Source organism: Eumetopias jubatus, unplaced genomic scaffold (genome assembly GCF_037043125.1).
Source record: "Eumetopias jubatus isolate StellerSeaLion01/CBP00866 unplaced genomic scaffold, mEumJub1_p1.0 scaffold_2, whole genome shotgun sequence".
NCBI lineage: Eukaryota > Metazoa > Chordata > Mammalia > Carnivora > Otariidae > Eumetopias > Eumetopias jubatus.
The window spans coordinates 195,380,959-195,400,063 of record NW_028274808.1 but is presented as its reverse complement, the minus strand read 5'-3'; the positions used below and the strand labels follow the sequence as shown (position 1 = coordinate 195,400,063).

Below are 19,105 nucleotides of genomic sequence, written 5' to 3'. Positions count from 1 at the left end.
AAGGCATAGATAGTGTAGGGCAGAAGAGGAATAAGGACAAGATGGAGGGCAGGCAGAAAACACTTAGGTCTAATGGGTCAGTTGGGTTGGGAATCTCTGGAGAAGGAAGTATATTTATTAAAATGTGTTAGTTGCCTACTGTGTATCACACGACTGTGTGTGTGTGTGTAACCCTGTGAGTTAATATTATTATTTGGATTTTGTGGATGGAGGGAGGGTGAGGATCCAAGAATGAACTTGCTCAAGATGACCCTATTGCAGGGAAGGAGGCAGCACTGGGAGTCAGGTCAGTAGAACCCTCAGTCATTCCACTATATCCCATGGGGTCTGCTTCCTCCAGCTCTAAGCCCTCTTGAGGCTCAACAGAAAGAGACTGCAGGATTAGACCTGGACACAGAATCTCCATAGCATATGGAATGAAGAAAGAAATGCAAAAGTACATGATAGATTTGTTTGAACAAAATAATACTAATCAAAACCCACCACCCATAGTAATATAACGCTATATTTATATGTTGCTTTAGACATCTCTGCAGACAGGTATCCTATATTTATCTTTACAGTCAATTAGTAAGAGGAGTCAATTTGATTTTCTTTGTTTGACTTACTTAAATCTATTTTATATCCAAAGGATTGGCAAAAACCAAAAGTTTGTCAAGAACAACTGTTGGAGATGATGGGGAATGAGTAGGACTCATAAGCTGTTGGTGACACTAACATGTCTGCTTTGGAAGATGCATCTAGTACAATTGAAGAGAGGCATAGCCTCCGACCCAGAAATTTCACTCTTAGAGAAGTTACCGTGTTGTGTACATGGGAAGACTTCTACAATATTGTTCATAACATCATCATGTTCATAAGAAGAAAACTCTGGAAACCACCCAAGTGATCATATTGAATTACGGATAAAAATTGGGATATTAACAAATGGAATACTATCTGTCAATGAAAACAAGCTAATTACACCTACACGTATCAGCTCAACGGCGTGGAGCCTCGCAAAAGCTAAGTCACAGTGCAGGGATGTCATAGTGTGCTGGCTTACCTGTTTGTTTTATAATTCTTACATACAGTGCTCTTACCTCTGTTTTGTACACTGTGGTTCCTGGTCATGAATGGCGAGCTAAAGGGAATGTTAGAATTGACAGAATGTTGGTATTTCCCATAGTAGGTAAAATTCCATTCAAAGGCAATGTCAGTCATAATGGACTAAGTCCCATTTACAAAGCACTTTATATTTCACTGGCTGTGCTACAAGAATTTCTGTTTTGTAAGGCAATAGGCGGGTGGTTCTTTCTCTCTTTTCTCAAGGCAGGCAAACAGATATGGAACAAATTGACCCATACAAGTTCTTTCCATCATATTTCAGTAAGCACATATCATGATTCTTTGCTTTTGGAAACCATGAATTCAGACTTGCCTCGTAACTACAGTCACTATAGATAGGTGGCGGGTTGGGGCTAATATTCTATAGAAATTGTTTACCAGTTGAAGGAGAGCGAGCCATAGCAAGCAAGAGGAGCACAGAAATTATTTTGTTCCTTCCTGAAATGTGAGCTAAGTGAGAAAACTGGATTATTATTAGGAAATCCATAAGAGAGAAAGGATTATAAAAATATAATAAAAGACTCTTAAAACAACAATATGCAAGCGAGGGAAAGGGAGGTAATGGGGGATGGAGATCATGCCCTTGATGTGCAGGCCTGGCATGGCAGTGAGAGCTGACATTTATTGGGCACTGGCAACAGGGCTGGCTCTGCTCTCAGCGTCTACTGTAGGACGAGCAATGTTGCCCAAGGATGTGGTTTGCTAGTGATGAGGTGGGCAGTCCGATTCTGGTGAATCTCTCCTGACTACTTCTCTGTTCTACCATAGACAAGGTACATTCCCTGTATTTATTGAATAAATAAAAGATAGCATCTTAACTGTGGGCAGGGCACCAGGGAAAGTCAGCATTCATACATTTTCAGAGTCAAGCCTTTTGGCAGCATGGGCTACTGTTTGGGCTTCGAAGTTGGACTTGACTTCAGTAGTAGGGAACTCCACCTCCCTGGGCCTCATTTATTCCCTCTGGGGAGTGGGTCAAAACTATCTCCTAGATTCAGTGTGGCTTTAAGCTGGGGTCTGGTGGCTGAAGAGGGGTTTTTCCAAGTAGGGAGAGGGTGGAAAGAGGGAAATATGGGGGGAGGTGCTGCATTATGTGACAACACAGATTGAGACAGTGGGAAAGTGGCATGAACTGAGGCTGGAGCCACTGGCCATGGTCATGGGGACCTTAGAAGCACTAATTTTGGAGGCCCTGGATTTTGTTGTAAGGAAGCCACCACTAATTTATAGTGACCTTGGTCAGTGAATCACTGGTCTGAGCCTTTGCTTCCTCGAATCTTCATTTGGGACAGCAGTGGTCACAATAACCCCATCAGGCAGGTGTTAAATCAGATAACAGCATTTTCAACCTCCAACCATCTATAAAGTTTTGTTCAAAAGTAGCTGTCAGTTTCTGTGTGGTAACTTACAAGTTACCAACCGAGAATAATTAGAAATAGCCAATTTCCCCCCCAGATTGATTTGCATCCATTCCAGTTAAACCTGTCTAGTTCATATCCAAGCCTTCAGATCTCCCAAACTTCTCTAACAAGCAATCACTAGTAAATTACAGGAAGAACAATGCCATTAGCTTCCCTAACAACTGTGACTCACACATTTCCCTTGGGCCTCATCACTGGGCTTCATTATCAAAGACCAAAGACTTCCCATTTCTCAGGAAGCCTTCGTGCGTCATTATCCAGGACAACACATGGCCTGACCCCCAGGCTGCCGCCCAACAAGGCATTCCTGTCTCCTTACCTGGCAATGGCAAGAGGAATCTCTGGAGTGCTTTGATTTTGTGACAGGTGAATTGATTCAGGCTTCATCTGGTAATGAGGAACTGCATAAAAGAGTCACAAAATTTGGTCAGGTTGTAAAAAGAAAATGATTGGGGACGTAATGGAACTTCTGTGATTTCATCTGAGTGATCTCTGAGTAGTAGGAGCGGGCTGTTGGTGGTCAGCAGAAACCGTAACGTACATATTCTACAACTCCCCTCGCTCCCGTGGGCGGCTTTTCCCTGAGGCTATAAAAACTGTTTCGAATCGTGAATATTCAATAGGATCAAGAATACTGAATCTGGAATTCATCATTGAGCTTCCTGAAATACAGAATATCACATTGGAAGGTATTTGGTATTGGAAGGGCTTGGTGTGGAAGTGAACCAAAGTTGAATTCTGCATTCAAATGAAAACTTACATAGGAACATAAATAAAACAGTGAAACTTGAGAACTGCTCTGGGCAGGGGGTTGCCCAGTGCTGGCCCACGCTCTCCTGAAGTCTCGCATCTCTTCTGCGACAGGGCTGGAGAGCTCCCAGGATTCTGATGTAGACCAGCCGTGCCTACCTGCTTACCAGCAGGCATACGTTTTCTCAATTTTCCCCATTTGATCTTTAAGTTTTGAAAAGATTTGCCAACCATATGAACTGGAGTTATTTAGTAATTACATATGCCATGGATGTGACCACTATTTATTTCCTTTTCATCATGAATAATCTGCCATCCAAATCACCAAGGGATGTAATCATACTATGATATGAAATGCCATAAAACACTCTCCCCGTTGCTATCCTTAGTAGTAAAGTTAAGGAAGTGAATCGACATTGACATGTCTTAATTCTGGTTGTTGCTCTGTGCTCTTTTCTCTGTCCAAGGTGGGTCACAGACTGGACACCTCTGATTGAAGGGCTGTGATTACTTGCAATGTGAATGGGGTCAGTGCCTGGTCCACTAGTCACCCATCCCGTAAAATCATTTGATGTCATCAGCAGCCACCCAGAGCTTCTGCCCCTCATGCGCTGAGCAACGTGACATCATTGCACTGATAATCCCAGAAGTCCAAGACGACAACATCTGAACATTTTAGTGAGGATGTTGAGTTTCAGTGTGGAAAAGGGCACAGTTTACTTTAGGTTTTAAAGTTATTTAGAATTGCCAACTGACCCCCACTTCTCCATGAGGGACCCTTGAGAATCTACAAACCCTGGTTAGGCCCACTTAAGCCTAACTCCCTCTGTATAAAGAAAAGCAGACTTGAGACCCACAGATGCAATGCAGCGTGGCCAAAACCAAACAGTGAGTTGGTGGCAGCCTCTGAAATCCTAACCGATGTTGCTTTGTGGGACTATGCTGCCTGTGTTAAGTCTCTGGGTCATGGCTCAAATCCTTGGACTTTGACATAACTCATCATTGTAAGTGAATCAGGTGAATGGTATTTCAAAGGTGGGCATGAACTTGCTGCTGCTTAGCATCTACCAATGATGTGCATACATGCATATGTGTGTGTGCACAATCAAATGAGGGACTATGTGTGTGTGCATGGGTACCATCAAAGCCAGAGAGACCAAGAGCTTCTCTGGAGTAGTGGGCCAAGCACGTCTTTCTAAAACGGCAGGGGCTGACAGCGTGCCTCCTTCTAGTCGGTTGCCTATGGCAGAAGAAAGACCTCCACCTGAGCCTCAATTTTAATCACCTTTTTTCAACCAGAGGGCTCTTGAGTAGACTAGGCGGTCCTGGGCCCACCTGGATCACATCATCATGCACACACACACAGGTGCTTCTATATGCCAGGCCCTGAAACAATCCTTTTTAAAAAATGACTAATGCTATAAATCTGGAAATGGAACTTAACCTAATAGCATTGGTGTATGAAAACAAATGTAAACAGCTTACCTCTCTCTGTTCCAAGGACCTGCATTGAATTAACAACAACAACAAAATAACGTTGAGTGAATCTTGGTGATAGAGAATTTTACATTAAACCATGGTTTTTTGGAGCAATTGGTTAGTAGAATTTGGATAACATTTTTGTTAGTATACATTTTTTAAAACCTACAAATAATTCTCCAAAAGACTAAGCAAAATCAAAATGTTATACTCCCTGTGTGAGGCAACAGGCAAATATACAGTCTGCTGATGGGGCTATAAATTACTTTGACTCTTCTGAAAGCAGTTGAACCATAGCTGTCAAGAACCTTAGGATTGCTCCTATCTTCGTCCCGATAATTCCATCGATGAGACTTTTTTTCCTAAGAAAACACCTGAAATCTGGACCCAGTTCCATGCCCAAAGACATCCAGTACATCATTACTTATGGTGTTAAGCCCTGGAAACAATCTCCATGCCCATCTAAGTGAGAACAGTTAAGTAAATTTTGGTACTATACTGACTTATTGGAATATTATAAATGCATTGCAAGTATTTATACAGAGTATGAAATAGTACACTACAAGTACGTCTCAATGTTATGTGAAAAGTTCCGGCTACAAACTGGACTTATGATGTTTTTTACATGCAGGCGTGTGTGTGTGTTGGGGGGAGTGTACCAACCTTGGAGCCCAGATCTCCTGACTCACCTTGGCTCCACAGACAGGAAACCTTTAGCAACAAATAGCTCAGAGAGGCATTGAACCTCTTGTCTGAAGCTAGCCAACAGGCAAGCCCCTTTGTTTTGAAAACTTCCGTGTCAAAGAGTTGGGTTCTGGGAAAGAGGCCATACATTTCATCATGGGCAGCAAATCAGGCAAATCTATAGGCTAAGTAAAAAGGATAATGAATCCATCCTAATGAGTGGTTTGAAAGTCTCCCCACTGAGTCTTGCCCGGGACTTTGGACCTGGCAGTTCTAAGTGCCCAGTCAGAGGCTGTTGTGGAGACAGCCTTGTTGAAGACAGTCTCAGACCTTTTCAAGGAGTTGGGGGAACAGAGCTGGAAACAGGGCTAAGAAGCCATCTGTCTGGGAGAGCAGGTGTTTTGTTTAATTGAGATCCAGACCACTTTGCGCTTAAGGGCTCTGAATTTAAAATGGAATGCGATTAGAAAAGTGGGGTAAAATCTCTTCAGTTTATCTGCTTTCCTTTTTTTTGTTGTTAGAAAATACACATTCAAGTTAAATAGTAATGCCTCCCTCTTTCCTTCCTTCCTTCCTCCTTCTCCTCCCTTTTTTTTTCTTTCAAGCTACTTTCGCTCGGAGGTGTCTGTGTTTCCTGAGGCAGAGAGTCACAGTGTGGGGAGTGGACCTGGGTTTTCAGGGGCTGGCCCTGTCTTCTGCAAGCTGTGGGGACTCTGGAAAATCTTCTACCCCTGAGGATTCTTTTTCTCTTAAGGTTTTGTGAGAATTAAATGAGACAATGAGTCTCTCTTTGACAACTCTAACGTGCTATGTGAAGTTGACTTGGGGCGGGCAGCACACCACTGCTGCTGGGAATGGGTTCTGGTTCCCAAGATATAATGTGAGTGAGCACTTCACACCCAGGCATGGTATTTGCCCTATGAGATGGGCTTTTGTGGTGGAGAAATGGCCTTGACTCTGGGCCCAGACAAACAATGGGGAAGTGTCTTGGCAAAAGATAAGGAGGAAGAATGTGTTTTTCCAGTAGGCGGTGTTGTTCTTTAGATGATATCTACTTCTAGAATGCCAGGCAAAGTCACAAAGAAAACAAACTGTCCTGCATGACCCCTGCTGTCTGAGGCTGACCTTGCTACTTCCTTCTTGCTCCTTACTGATTGGAAGGCCTATTGTCTTTGCAGGCTGACCCATGAGTTGACTACACATCATCTTGGGTGGCAGCTATCTGCAACCAGGGACACATAAATTTGACCCACAGGAACAAGGGGGTGGAGTCAGAGAGTGCCAAGTAGCAGAGTGCCACACCCACCTTTCTCCTTCCCGGGGGCGGGGGTGCGCTTGGAAAATCCAGCAACTCCCAGGAGAGGGAGAGCCGGGTGAGGTCCTGATTGGAACCAGGGCTCACTTTCTCATTCAGCAGTTATGTGCTGTCCTCCTTGCCATGATTATCTGATGAATGAGAGGTAGTAAGTGTCTTGCTGAGTGACAAGTGAGAAGTGTGACTTTTGATTTTAGCATTCTCGTAAAGCCAAATAAGAAAGGACAGACGGACAGACAGAACAAAAGAAAGGAAGAAAATAGATGAACCTCTGCCATCTATATGTAAGAGCATGGTCGAAATACTAAGACAAGAACCAAGTCCCTTAGGAAGCCAGTGGGAATGAGGTGAGGCCATTCTGGTTGTTGGAGAGTGACTTTTCATCAGTCACAGCGGACCTACCACTTCTTAGGGAACTTGCTCATTGGGGGTTAGGGAGCTGAGTGTGGAGGGGCTCTAAGGCAGCTCCATGATACCTGACTTGCATGCTGTTTATTGAGCTTCTACTGCTCAGCTGGTCATTATGCACTTGCTTTGACTTACTTTAACTTTTTCACAACAACTTTGCAAAGAAGTATATCTATCTCTATTTTATGGCCAAGAAAACAGAAAGAGGGGTGGGGTTGTGTGTATATTCAAACCCAGGTCTGTGTGGGTCTGTATCTCAAATTTTTTGTACTGAGCCAGCTTGTCTTCTCTTATGAAGACCAAATGTCAAGGTATAGTACAATTTCCAATATCCTGTTTCTGTAAAGCTGAAGACTGGAAGCCATTGGTAGAGGCTTTATGTCTTCCGTGGAAACTGGGTGCTCTTCATTGGACCGGTGAACTCCTCAGTATATTCAGGTGGCAAAATAAAACCTTGGACTAAGATCTGGATCTTGACATGTTTTGCTTTAGTTTTCTCATCTTCAAAGTAGAGCTAATAATACATTTGAGCATAGCTATTATGAAAATTAAGTGTGATAAAGTCTCTGAATCAAATAGTGTCTTGCCCATCACAGATGCTAATGCACAGAAATCCCTTCTTTGTTTCCTAGGACAAAATTTCCACTTACCTCACTTAAGTCCTTTAAGTTTATCTGCCTGTAAGGAAAATAAATACGGTGTTACATAAAATACAGTTCATAGTCAAGATAAAATCACTCTGAGCACTTAAAAACCTTTGACTGCGTTTTCATTGCCAAGTTAACAGCCATGGTCCAGTGTGATATCCATCACTGTACTATAAAGCAAAAGCCAGGTTATTTTTCTCATAATTTTCTAAGCAACAGAAGAAGTTATGAGGCAATATGAAAGGTGGTGACAGAAAGGGGACATGAATAAACTAGCTTCTCATTTTTGGAGAATTTCAATAATGTCTTCATTTCTCCTGACATTTGGTTTTCCGTGTTGGGTTTCATTAGCACAGTCGGACCTGCTATTATTAGCTTGATTGCAAAGTTCTTCGTGTTTTGCTTTGAGGAAGCATAAAGAGTCCTACGAGTGAAGTTGTAGGGTACAGCAGGATTCCCAGGAAGCCGATGCTTCCATGAAGGGAGACTGAGACAGACCATGAAATGAATGATGGGGTAAGAACTCAACGCACAGTGTGCTGACGTGCGCCCTGGGCAGGTCTCAGAAGAGCCAGCAAGCCTTTCGTGGATACTGTCAATTCAATCACTTTGCGCCTCTGAACCTCGTCTTTCTCATCTGCAAAATGGCCACAAGAACATTCATCTTGGGGGGTTACTGTGAGGATTGCTAGCGATAAGGATGACAATGTGGGGCGCTCAGTGGGCTCTGCTGTTGGGATGTGGTCAAAGTCAGATGAGGAGTGATGAAGGCGTGGGGGTGACAGGCACATTCTATCTGCCTGGTCTGCTGGAGAGGGCCTGGTCCTGAGGGAATGTGGGGAGGTTGAGACAGCAACACCAGCCGCAGAAGACGACTGTTGATCTAGGGTGATGGAGATGAGCCCAGGAGCACACAGCGCTCAGATGCTGCATCCTGCTCTCAGACCCCCAAGTAGCAGGCAAATGGACTGAGGGCCATATTTTGTAACCAGCTCATCAGCCCATCAGGGATGGTACGTCTGCCCCCTGCCTCCCACTTTTAATGGGGCAAGTGGGAAGATAAAGAGATATGATCAGAAGTAATAAAGTTGAACAGACACCCATAGTATTAATTATTTGGGTTAAATTGAGGCTAATTTCTGTTTTTAATGTTTAAGAGACTCTGGCATTTTAGGATTACTGACCGATTGGCCATGTGGCCTCAATTTAAAATGTGCAATTGATCGTGACTTTAAGTGACAAGAGTCAAGCTACGTTTGCCTCCACTTATAAAGATTTCAAACTTTTTGAGAGAACTTGAATTTTTTCTAGATTTCTATATTTACCTTCTTAGATTTATAAAAATTTATGAAGTTTTGCTCGTTAGGGTTTAAAGTTAGGTGTATACAGGTATTTCAAATGTTTAAGGAGGTTTAACTGAGTTTGTAAATAAGTCTTATTGTCTAAGATTCCTTAACCTACCTAGTGTGACAGAGTGTCCTTCTTTTTAGATAGAATTGCTTGATTTGTAAATAAGTAATATACTTGATCAATGGAAGTGTGAGGCTTTTGGAAAGTTAGGTTTTGGAAGTGGTAACATTACAAAATGGCTTTTTAAGTAAGAACCCCAGTAATTGTAGGAGTGTTTTCTGTGCATGGCAATGTCTCTGGGCCTGGAAATGTCTATGTTGACAAGACTCCCCAAGTTAGTTGCTCCCTTTATCTATAAAATGAAGGCATCGGGCTTTGGGGTGGTTGGGGGTGGTTGGGGGGAGACCTGCACAGTCACAAAATGGCAGAACGGGGTGGGGACCTGCCTGCCCCCCTGCCCCCCAGAACCACACCACCTCCCTGAGAGCGTCTTTCATCTCGTGTAAGTTGTCCCATGTTCTGTTTCAGAGATGGCCAATAAACCGTGGTCACTGCCCACATGGCACGAATAAGCTTCCTGACATCCTTTCCTGTGCAAAATAGGTGCTCAGTGTGTATTTGAGGATAATCCATTTTACTTGTAAAAATAGCCCTTCTTGAGCCTCCCTTGGATTTCGCTTAGTTTTAAATAAACCAGGTTTGAATCCTTGCTCTGTCATCTGTGAGCTCCCTCATCCTCTGGAAGTGAAGTCCCTTCTCTGAAGCTTGCTTTTCCCACCTGTAAAATGGGTAAGCCCACACAGAAATGAAGAGGGTTGATTAAGGTGCTCATGAAATAATATACATGAAAGCTATTTGGAAGAAAATAACACCTTCCATCTGCAGAACGCCTTTCACAGTGACCCTTTCTTTTAAATGGAACTTTTGTTCTGAGATAATTGTAGGTCTCCTGCTCATGTAAGAAGGTATACAGAGAGATCCTGTATGCACCTCACCCAATTTCCCCCAATGGCAACATCCTGCAAAACCATAATAATTAAATCCACTCTAAAATCAGTATTTCCCGTTAAGTTCCCGTTCCCATGCAAATTTGTTTATCTTCTTGGTAATCCATGCTTCCTCTCTTCAAGGACTCTGGTTTCTCAATATCTCCACCGATTTTTTTTGTTTTCACTTTCCAAATCGTCAGGATGTACATTTTTGTCCCCGAGATTGCTTGAACTGACATGGTGCTGGCTTTGCTGGTTGCAAAGGGAATACTGTAGTTTTGTTGGTTAAATAGCAGGTACCTTCTGTAAATTAGATTTTGGCTTAACCCTGCAGCATGGGGTTGGAGTTTGCCGAAGCTACAGGGAGACGTCGTGGCTCGTGACCTCTCTGCATTTCGGTGTCCCTCTCAGTAAACTGGAGATTGTGATCTTGCTCTCCGCACAATGTGGTTGTGGGACTACATGAGGTAGAGCATCCGAAAGACCCCAGAGTGGACCCATTGTATTTAATCAGAGCTCAGCAAATGTTGTTTCCCCTGATGATTACTCAGGATGCTTTTATTTGGTGCACATGCCATGGCATTAAAAATACAAGGGAGTTATTCCCTTTTTAATCTCTTTCTAATTATGTCAAAGAGAGAGTCTCCATGTGGTGATGACTTTATCCAAATATTGCTCTTGCATTTAATTGTCTTTAATTGTCTGAGAGAGGAAATGCCACTGGCTCAAAGTTTGGGTCTGAAACTGTCTGTGTTGTAGTTATGCTAATGATGTTCCCCTTTTAAGTACATTTCCTTACTTTAAAAAATGAGCTGAGCCAAAAATATTAAGTACGTGGATATGATAAAAATCATAACGGTACATCAGTGGTTGAGAATGCCCAGTGAACATTCCCCTGACTTCAAAGTTCTCTTCTAGCTTTCAGTCGTTGGTGAAGGATTTAAGTGGCGTGTTCATGAACTGAAGTGCTTCAATTCAGCAATGGTTTTGTGAAGCCAAGACCTAGCTTTCAAACAGAGACTGGCTGAGCAGGTGGAGACAAATGGGTGCAGCAATGGGCAGAGCCGCATTCACCATCGGGAGAACAGAGACCGTTGTAAAGGGCTGCAGCTGTCGGCTGCCTTCAGTGGCCACCGTGGATTACCCCATGTGAATCACAGCCTCCCTTGACAGAGTGCCGTCCATCCCCAAGTGCCCACAGAGCAGCTGGTAGGAGGGGAGCGGGCACTAGTCTTCCTGCATGGACTGAAGCAGCTCAGCTCTCCAAAGTCCCTTCTGTTTTCAGAGAAAGTGAACCTAGCCACAGCCTCCTGTGGTTGTGGACAGGCCACGTGTGGGTCATTAGAAATGGCCATCTGACTACCAATATGGCACCCAACTCAAAATGAATTTGGCAGCTCTCCTCCTCCTTCCTGGTGTCTCACACAGGCTCTGCATGTTTTTGACCCTTCAACAGTCCTACGCCAGCCCTATAACTTTGACCAAGTCACCTAACCTCTGTGAATCTTAGTGACCCTATGTGCCCAATGGGTAGGGAAGTGATTATTACCAGGCACCTGCTACGAACCAGCCACTGAGCCTTTGAAAACCATACTTTAGAGGGCTGCTGGAAGCATATAGTAAGATGGGATGTCATGACACTCTGGAGGGGTTGATGGTGAAGAGACCTAGCCAGGTTCTTGTCACTTCTAAAAGCGATTAAACAAATTTAACTATGGCTGCAGAAACCCAAAAGGATGCAAAATGCAAACTTGTAAGGATTCCAACACCATGGTGTTGGCTGCACTATAGGTTGGAGTGATCCAGACTGCGGAGGAACTCATTTGCAGATCAAGGGAGTATTATTTTAGACGCTGGAAGCTGGAGCATATGTAGGAACGGCCTAAAGACCATCAAAGCTTTACTGACAGATTCTTGGAAACTGGTTCCCTCTGGGTCCTTAGCTCTGCCTGCATGTCAGATTCACCCAGCAGAGCTTTAAAAAACAGTGATGGGTTCTTCTTACCTCTCAGAGTGATTAAAGCACATACTGGGGAATAGTACTTTTAAAAAAGCTTTCCGAATTATTTTAAGGTAAAGCCAGAATGAGAAACATTGCACTAGAATATATAGCCTGTATTTCAAGAGAAAACTAGGGTTATGGGTGCCTAATTCTGTTGGGAACAGATGGGAGATGATGTTCAGGTATTTTTCTTTCTTTCTTTGCCGTGACAGATATTCTCCTAGGCGCTCTGGAGAAATCCTTACCACTCTGTCACATGGGGACAGTTCCGCTGTCTTCACAAACACGGAAACTCAGTACCGTTTGAGAGCTTTATGAGATGAGGTAGCCAGAAGTGACTCAGTGGGGATCCAAACCCAGTTCTGCTGGGTCCCAATACCTGTCCTTTCCAGGATGAAGAAACAGAAGGAAGAGAAGATCCTCTCTTTTTCTCCACACTGAACAACCTCATCAGCTCTGATATTTTATTCATCCTATGTTCGACCTCCTTACTTCTCTGAGTTTTGACCAGTTCTGAACATATTAGACTATTTGGTCAGTAGCGTCAGGGATTTTACGTTTTTTACATTTTACGTTTCCAATTCTGATGACATCACTTTATGGGTTTCATGGTCAATTATTGGCTGTTGTCGCCTCCCTGTTTCTCTCACTTTGAAACTAGAAATCAAAACAGAGCAAACTTGGTGACTCCCAGTCTGGCTAGGAAACGGCAGAAGGAAACACAGATTTATCGAAGATGTACTATGTGCCAGGCAGACACTGCGCTAGGAACTACGCACACTGAACTGAGTCAGTCCCCCCTTTTGGGGTGGAACAGACAGACCTGTATCCAAATAATTATACAGGGTGAGGGATAGGCAAGGGTGCCAACAGGAAACGGCTCAAGGTCACAACTATGTGCTGGGCAGGAAGTGTGGAGCGCTTGGCATGATTCATCTTGTGTAATTCTATTAGCCCATGAAGTAGGTGGTAGGTATTACTGTTATCCTCACTTTACCGCCCAGAAGGACGAGGGCTGGGTGAAGTTTAGTCATTTGCTCTAAAGCACTTTCTCAAGCTCTGCACTATTGACCTTTGAGGGCTCATTATTCTTTGTCATAGGGCGGTCCCGTACACTGCAGGGTGTTTAGCGGCATCCCCGGCCTCCACCCACCAGATGCCAGGAGAATTCCCACCACCCGACTCGTCACAACAAAATGTGTCTCTGGACGCTGCTAACTTCTCCGAGGGCAAAGACACCTCCAACCCAATCTGCCAGTTCATAAGAAGGAACACCTAAATTTCAACTGGGGCAGTTGGAATCGACACCTGAGAGCTTGCATCCCTCCCCACACTGCAAAGGCCAGTGGAGAAGCTGGCAGACCAGGGGAAATGGCACGGGGGAGACGAGGGTTCTGCCTGGAGGAGGTATGTTTGCGTGGGGCTGCCAAGGATGAAGAGATGAAGAGACATTCACCAGAAAAATAAGGGGGAAATGGCCTTTTAGGCTCTTCAGCGTTCCCCAGCAGAACCAGTGATGACTGGGTTTTCCACAGTAGCTCAAAATGTGCCTGATATTTTTAATTTATCTATGAAAAATGCTGACTAACTAATGCCTTGTGTTCCAGCCTGCTGATTCAAGCTTTCCATAAGAAAGCATCATTGATTCCATGCAGGAACAAGAGAGAAATGTTAATCTCTGTTCTGACTTCAAAAATGAGGACATTCTGGAAATTCAAACTCTCTTGGGGGAAAAAAAGCACCTATTCGCATTTGTTACATTTTGTGACTGTTGTTGGCTGCCAGCTGACCCACACGTTTGGGAATGGGATTTTGTCATCAGCTAATGACAGAGAGTTGGCAAAAATGGCAATAACGTTTTTGACAAATGGGTTTTCACGCATGGTTGTATTCCCACAGCTGGGGTGGTGAGAAGCTGGGGGGCAGTATTGGCCCACAAGTAACCTGAACCCCCTTTCAGTTTTTACGTAAAAAGTCCTGATTTCTTTCTGGCACTTAACATTTCCTTCTGTAACAATTCAGGTCTCAAGTGAGGCTTTGTTTCAGTTTTATTACAAACAAGGTGTATTTTCTTTCTTTGTTTTTTTTTTTTTAAACGGTTTTTATTTATTTGTCAGAGAGAGAGATAACAGGGGGAGCGGCACGCAGAGGGAGAGGGAGAAGCAGGCTTCCCACAGAGCAGGGAGCCCGATGCAGGACTCCACCCCAGGACCCTGGGATCACGACCTGAGCTGAAGGCAGACGCTTAACCGACTGAGCCACCCAGGCGCCCCAAGAAGGTGTATTTTCTGTTAAAGAATCAAAGTGCAGTTTTCTAAGAGTATTTTCCCTCCAGGCATCATTGGTTCTTCCCAGCACATTAGGGACACTATTTCCCGAGATCGCTGGTTGTCCTCCTCACCCTCCTGAGCCCACCAACCTCCCTGGGCATTTCACCAGCAACAACACCAAACCTGTCACCTGGGACCTTTCTGGACGTCAGGGAAGCTGATCCTCTGAGGGAGGGGTGACCGGCGGCTCTCCGGCCGGGGGGGCAAGGGCTGATACTTCTTTGGGAGAGTGACAGGTGGCCTGCGGGAAGAGTCACAGTGAGAGTCTGAGAAGGTTAGCTGTGCAGGTGCCTCCTCAACCAGCCCTAGCCTCCGTGTCCCCAGCTTTGGGTGGGAAGTCCATTTTGGGGTGCTGGCTCCTTGACAGGGCAGTCTGATCCATTTCAGGTAGCTGCGATTATCCGAATACTGTAGTCATTCTCTTACTGAGCCTAAAGCTCCCTCCCTGCAACGTGCCCTTTGGTCTTGTTCTGTTTTCCAAAGGGCGGGATGTCATTTTCTGCAGGGCATCATAGATTTCTCAATATGCCGCCTATCTGAGATTGAGGAAGACTGCAAGATGTGAGCTCTTTAAAGGCCCCCAAAGAATTAGGAGCATGTTTGAGAGTCAGTGAATACCTCACTCACCCATTTATTCTCACATTCACTCATTTATAAAGCATATCAGGCACTATTGATGGAGGCTGGAGATGCAGAGAGCAAAGACACAGTCCATGCTCAAGATACTTCCCTCCAGAGTGGCAGAGAGAGAAGCCATGAGAGGTTACCAGCAAGGGTGGTTCGCGCTGTGATGGAGGTCCTCTTGGGCCTCCGAGTAGGACAGCAGAGTGCCTGACTCACCCAGAGCCCGAGAAGTCAAGGCTGTGACTCTCACCTTTCTGTGTATGTATAATAGAATGATAGTAGTATTTCTATGGATACCAGATAGAAAAATCTATGTGCATATAAAAATATAGGCCTATACGTTGTAAGTTCCTGAAGGCATGTTCTAGGGCCAGTACTCTCGGGGGGGTTTCTGTACTAAACGGAGGGAAGAAACAGGGAAAGGGGGCACATCTCGGACTGATGAGTGAAGGTACGTGGAGTGGCTGACTTGTTCGACCTTGTTCACTGGCAAGCTCATCTTAGTTTCTCAACTATCAATGGTTCGTGTTTTTCTTTTTTAAATTCTGGAACTAATCATTTAAGTGCGTAGCAAAATACAATTTCTATTTTAGGTGTCTTACCGAGGAGGTGGTAAAGGAGTCTGCAGAAGGAAAGAGAATCAGAAATTAAATTTATTGTTCTCTGAGCAGAAGTAATGCTTAACAATTTTGGGGTTTACAAATAGAAATGACAAATCCCAACCAAACGTCTGGGTTATATTTTTCAAGTGATATCTAAGCCTTTACATTGTCCACATCCCCATGCTTCTAAAATAAAGAGTGGGTAACAAACACATTTTAATGATTTCTCTTACCTTGTTTCCCTTTGTGGGTCTGTCTCCTGAAACATAAGAGGGAGAGCAGTGAGTTTATGGAAAATGTCATCAAGCTAGTTTTACATATGTTTGAATGGAAATCATTCCCATTTGAATAATCTTGATGATAATGTCAGTTAAGGTTTGTTGAGATCTTACTAGGTACCCAGGACCTAATTATACTAGTTATGTGATCTCATTCGATCCTGGCCTTTGTTCTGGAAGTGAAGAGCGAGGTGTGGGAAAGTTACTCTCCAGTCACCCCGTAAATGGTAGAACGAAGACTTCACTGCATGCGGTACGACTCCCAAGGTCCCCCTCTTAACCACTAATTCTTGATTAGAATTAACATTCTTATATATCTCTATAGTTATCTCATTATTTCAAATTCCTGCCAAACACCCTCACTGGATATTTCTGAGCAGAGGAAAATAGCATCACAGTATTTTCCAGATGGGAGGGTTTTCTAAGACTCCCAAATCCAACTTTTATTTTAGACCAAAGTAAGGACAAACTAGGTAGGACAATTGCTCAAGACCACCCAACCCGAGAAAAGCCCGAATGAAGGTCAGGAAGGCTTTTCCTGACTCTTAGGTAGTTTTATTTCCACAATTGGATTCAACTCAAAGACAGTTATTGGGCTACTACTGTGAGCTAAGAGTAGCACAGAACCAGGCGCCAGAATAGAAAGACAACAGGCCTTCCCCTCAAGGTGCTTATGGTTGTTTGGTTTCCAGGCAAAGGTCTGGGTTCTGGGGATGCAGTGAGGGTGAGACACTGTCCCTGTCACCAGAGGGTTTATACCTAGGAGCACAGATGTGCATTGAAAACACTATTAAATCTCTGAGAATTTGAGAGAGAAGGTCATGGTATTAAAGGGACACACAGGACATTTAAGTTAGTCCCAGGGTGTCAGAAAAAGCCTCTTTGAGAAAGCAACGTTCACTGATCTGTAAGAGCGGGTGTGGTGTCGTAAATGGTGTTTTATATGGCTGTGGGAGGAGCTAATGGGAAAACGTGGCTCCTGTCAGAGGTGGCTTCACCCTGGGCTGCTTACTGGTCTCCACGTGCTTTGTTTCCTTGTGTGTGAAGCAACGAGTCCGGATGGGCTCAGTGGTTTTTAACCAAGCTCTGAAGGGCACCCTGGGCTCCCCTGGAGACTCGTAAGGAGCAGGAGGGTTATGGGACTGGTTTCTGGCTCATTGTCGTATGTCACAGGAGGCTTCATTCCATCTGCTTCCAGATTTCTTTTGGGGAGAAGTCCAGCTGGCCCAGAAAAACACAACACTACAAACACTTGTCTGGATGATTTCAAGGGCTCTTCCGGGTCTGAGATAATTACTTGAGTGAGCAAAATTACCATTCTCCGTATTTTGTTTTTGGAAAACACTTTTTAAATGGATAGACTAGATTTCTCAGCATACATTCAAAGACTAATGGCAAACAGGAATCGTAGATATTCTTGGCATTGTAAAAACCAAATAGGATCCGGGATGGATTTCAGCAACAGTAGCAATCTAGTTAATGTGAGATCTTTGGCTATATCAGTGGTATTTCCAAAGAGCCCAGACCACATGATGTCCTCTTAAGGCACCAGGCCAGAAAACGTAAGATTAAGTTCGTCTCATTTTGTTGTGCTTTGGCTTGACCCACAGAGCTCCCCAGTGGACTGTCTCGCTGTTCATATTGATGCCTTTCCCTGTGAAGCTAGACGCTGGCTTTCTAAGAGGCCTTTCTTTGTCGCTACCACTATATCTATGGGGGATCAATTCAATTTGCTGGAAAAAAAAATTCAATAAAGAGACTGAGTATCGGGGATTCAGTAGGCACATTCCATTTATCATTTCAGAGCTATCTATCCCCATGGCTTCAGTGACTGAGCTCAGAAAAGGACATCTCTCTTCCTTTTATTCATTGGCTTATTATTGCGCATGTAGGGTACGTCAGGCATGGGTTCATTTGTAATATATTTATTGGTGCAGGTGTTGGGGAATATAATACCCAAACAAAAGTTGCTATCCCCATGTAACTTGTATTTCAGTGGCAGGACGTAGAAAACAAATAAAAGTATACAATGACAATGACAGGTGAGGACATGTGCTCCCAAGAAAAATGCAACAGAGTGCGGGAGAAAGCAGGGCCATGGAGAGAGCAGGAGCATGAAGAGTTCTCCATCTGTCATGCAAGAGAGATGGGGAACGGGGTGACCATTTTTAGGCAGATCCCAGAAAGACTCTCTGATTAGTTAATGAGAGCAGAGACCCAAGGAAAGTGAGGGAATCATGTGACTGTGTGGGCAGGAGTTTTGTGACAGAGGGAAGAGCAAGTGCAAAGGCCCTGAGGTGAGATGAATAAGAGGGAGGTACCATTTGAATAGTGGTTGCTGAGGTAGGGACATGCCCAGATCACCTGCTGTCTTGTAGGCTGTGGGAAGAGCTTTGTCTTAAACACGTTGCATCTTTTGATACCCTGTTCATGTGTCCTGTGTCTTCATTATGATATGACATTTTCTCTGGCATCACTTAGACTTAGTTCCCCACCCCCGACAATTAAAAAAATTTTGTATATGATATCATTAGCAACAGCTGTGGAGATTTTGGCTATCTCAGGTATGTCTATTAGTAGTCATTTATGCTGTCAAACTTCACTTGTTTGTTGCTTAGATAATTGAAATCCTACGGACTAGTGGGTAAGAGTGAATTTCAAGAATCCTACAAGTGAGAAAACTGGATCAAATAGGCAAAGTACCATGCCATGCTGTGATAATTCATAAAATCCAACCAGCTTTGCTTTGGGGGGGGGGAGTGTTTAATAAAGTAATAACAGCTCAGGTATTTGGGATAATGGAAGAAGATGAGATACGGAGTGGATTTTCTGGAGTTTGAATCTTGATTCTGCTACTTACTATAGGCAGGATCATAGCAGGTCCTCAATAAATATTTATGAAATAAGCAAATGGATTGAAGGACAGCTGAGTTTTCTCATCTGGAAAAGTGAGAAATGGCTATTCACACTTCACTGGAATTCATGCATGGAATACACAGGTTAATGCACTTCAAGTATGTGGCTTGTTAATGCACGCCCAGTTATTAGCATTATTGTGTGATGGACAGTTAGAGGGGGAATGACAATTTACTCTCCTTGTGAAGTACACACAAATATTC

The 19,105-nt window shown here is 43.9% G+C and overlaps 1 protein-coding gene across 2 annotated transcripts in view; it reads right to left on the bottom strand.

Moving 5' to 3' along the window:
• Positions 1-19,105, bottom strand: part of CLNK (cytokine dependent hematopoietic cell linker) — a 160,767-nt gene that overhangs the window by 23,448 nt on the left and 118,214 nt on the right. Inside the window, exons 9-15 of one of the 2 annotated variants that reach the window (XM_028089168.1) lie at positions 15,942-15,967; positions 15,709-15,728; positions 14,613-14,723; positions 7,815-7,842; positions 4,764-4,782; positions 2,848-2,929; positions 1,083-1,123 (exon numbers count right to left, since the gene is read on the bottom strand). In XM_028089168.1, the coding sequence (XP_027944969.1) occupies positions 1,083-1,123; positions 2,848-2,929; positions 4,764-4,782; positions 7,815-7,842; positions 14,613-14,723; positions 15,709-15,728; positions 15,942-15,967 (327 nt within the window). The remainder of the gene's footprint in view (positions 1-1,082; positions 1,124-2,847; positions 2,930-4,763; positions 4,783-7,814; positions 7,843-14,612; positions 14,724-15,708; positions 15,729-15,941; positions 15,968-19,105) is intronic. The other variant, XM_028089173.1, reaches the window with a different exon arrangement.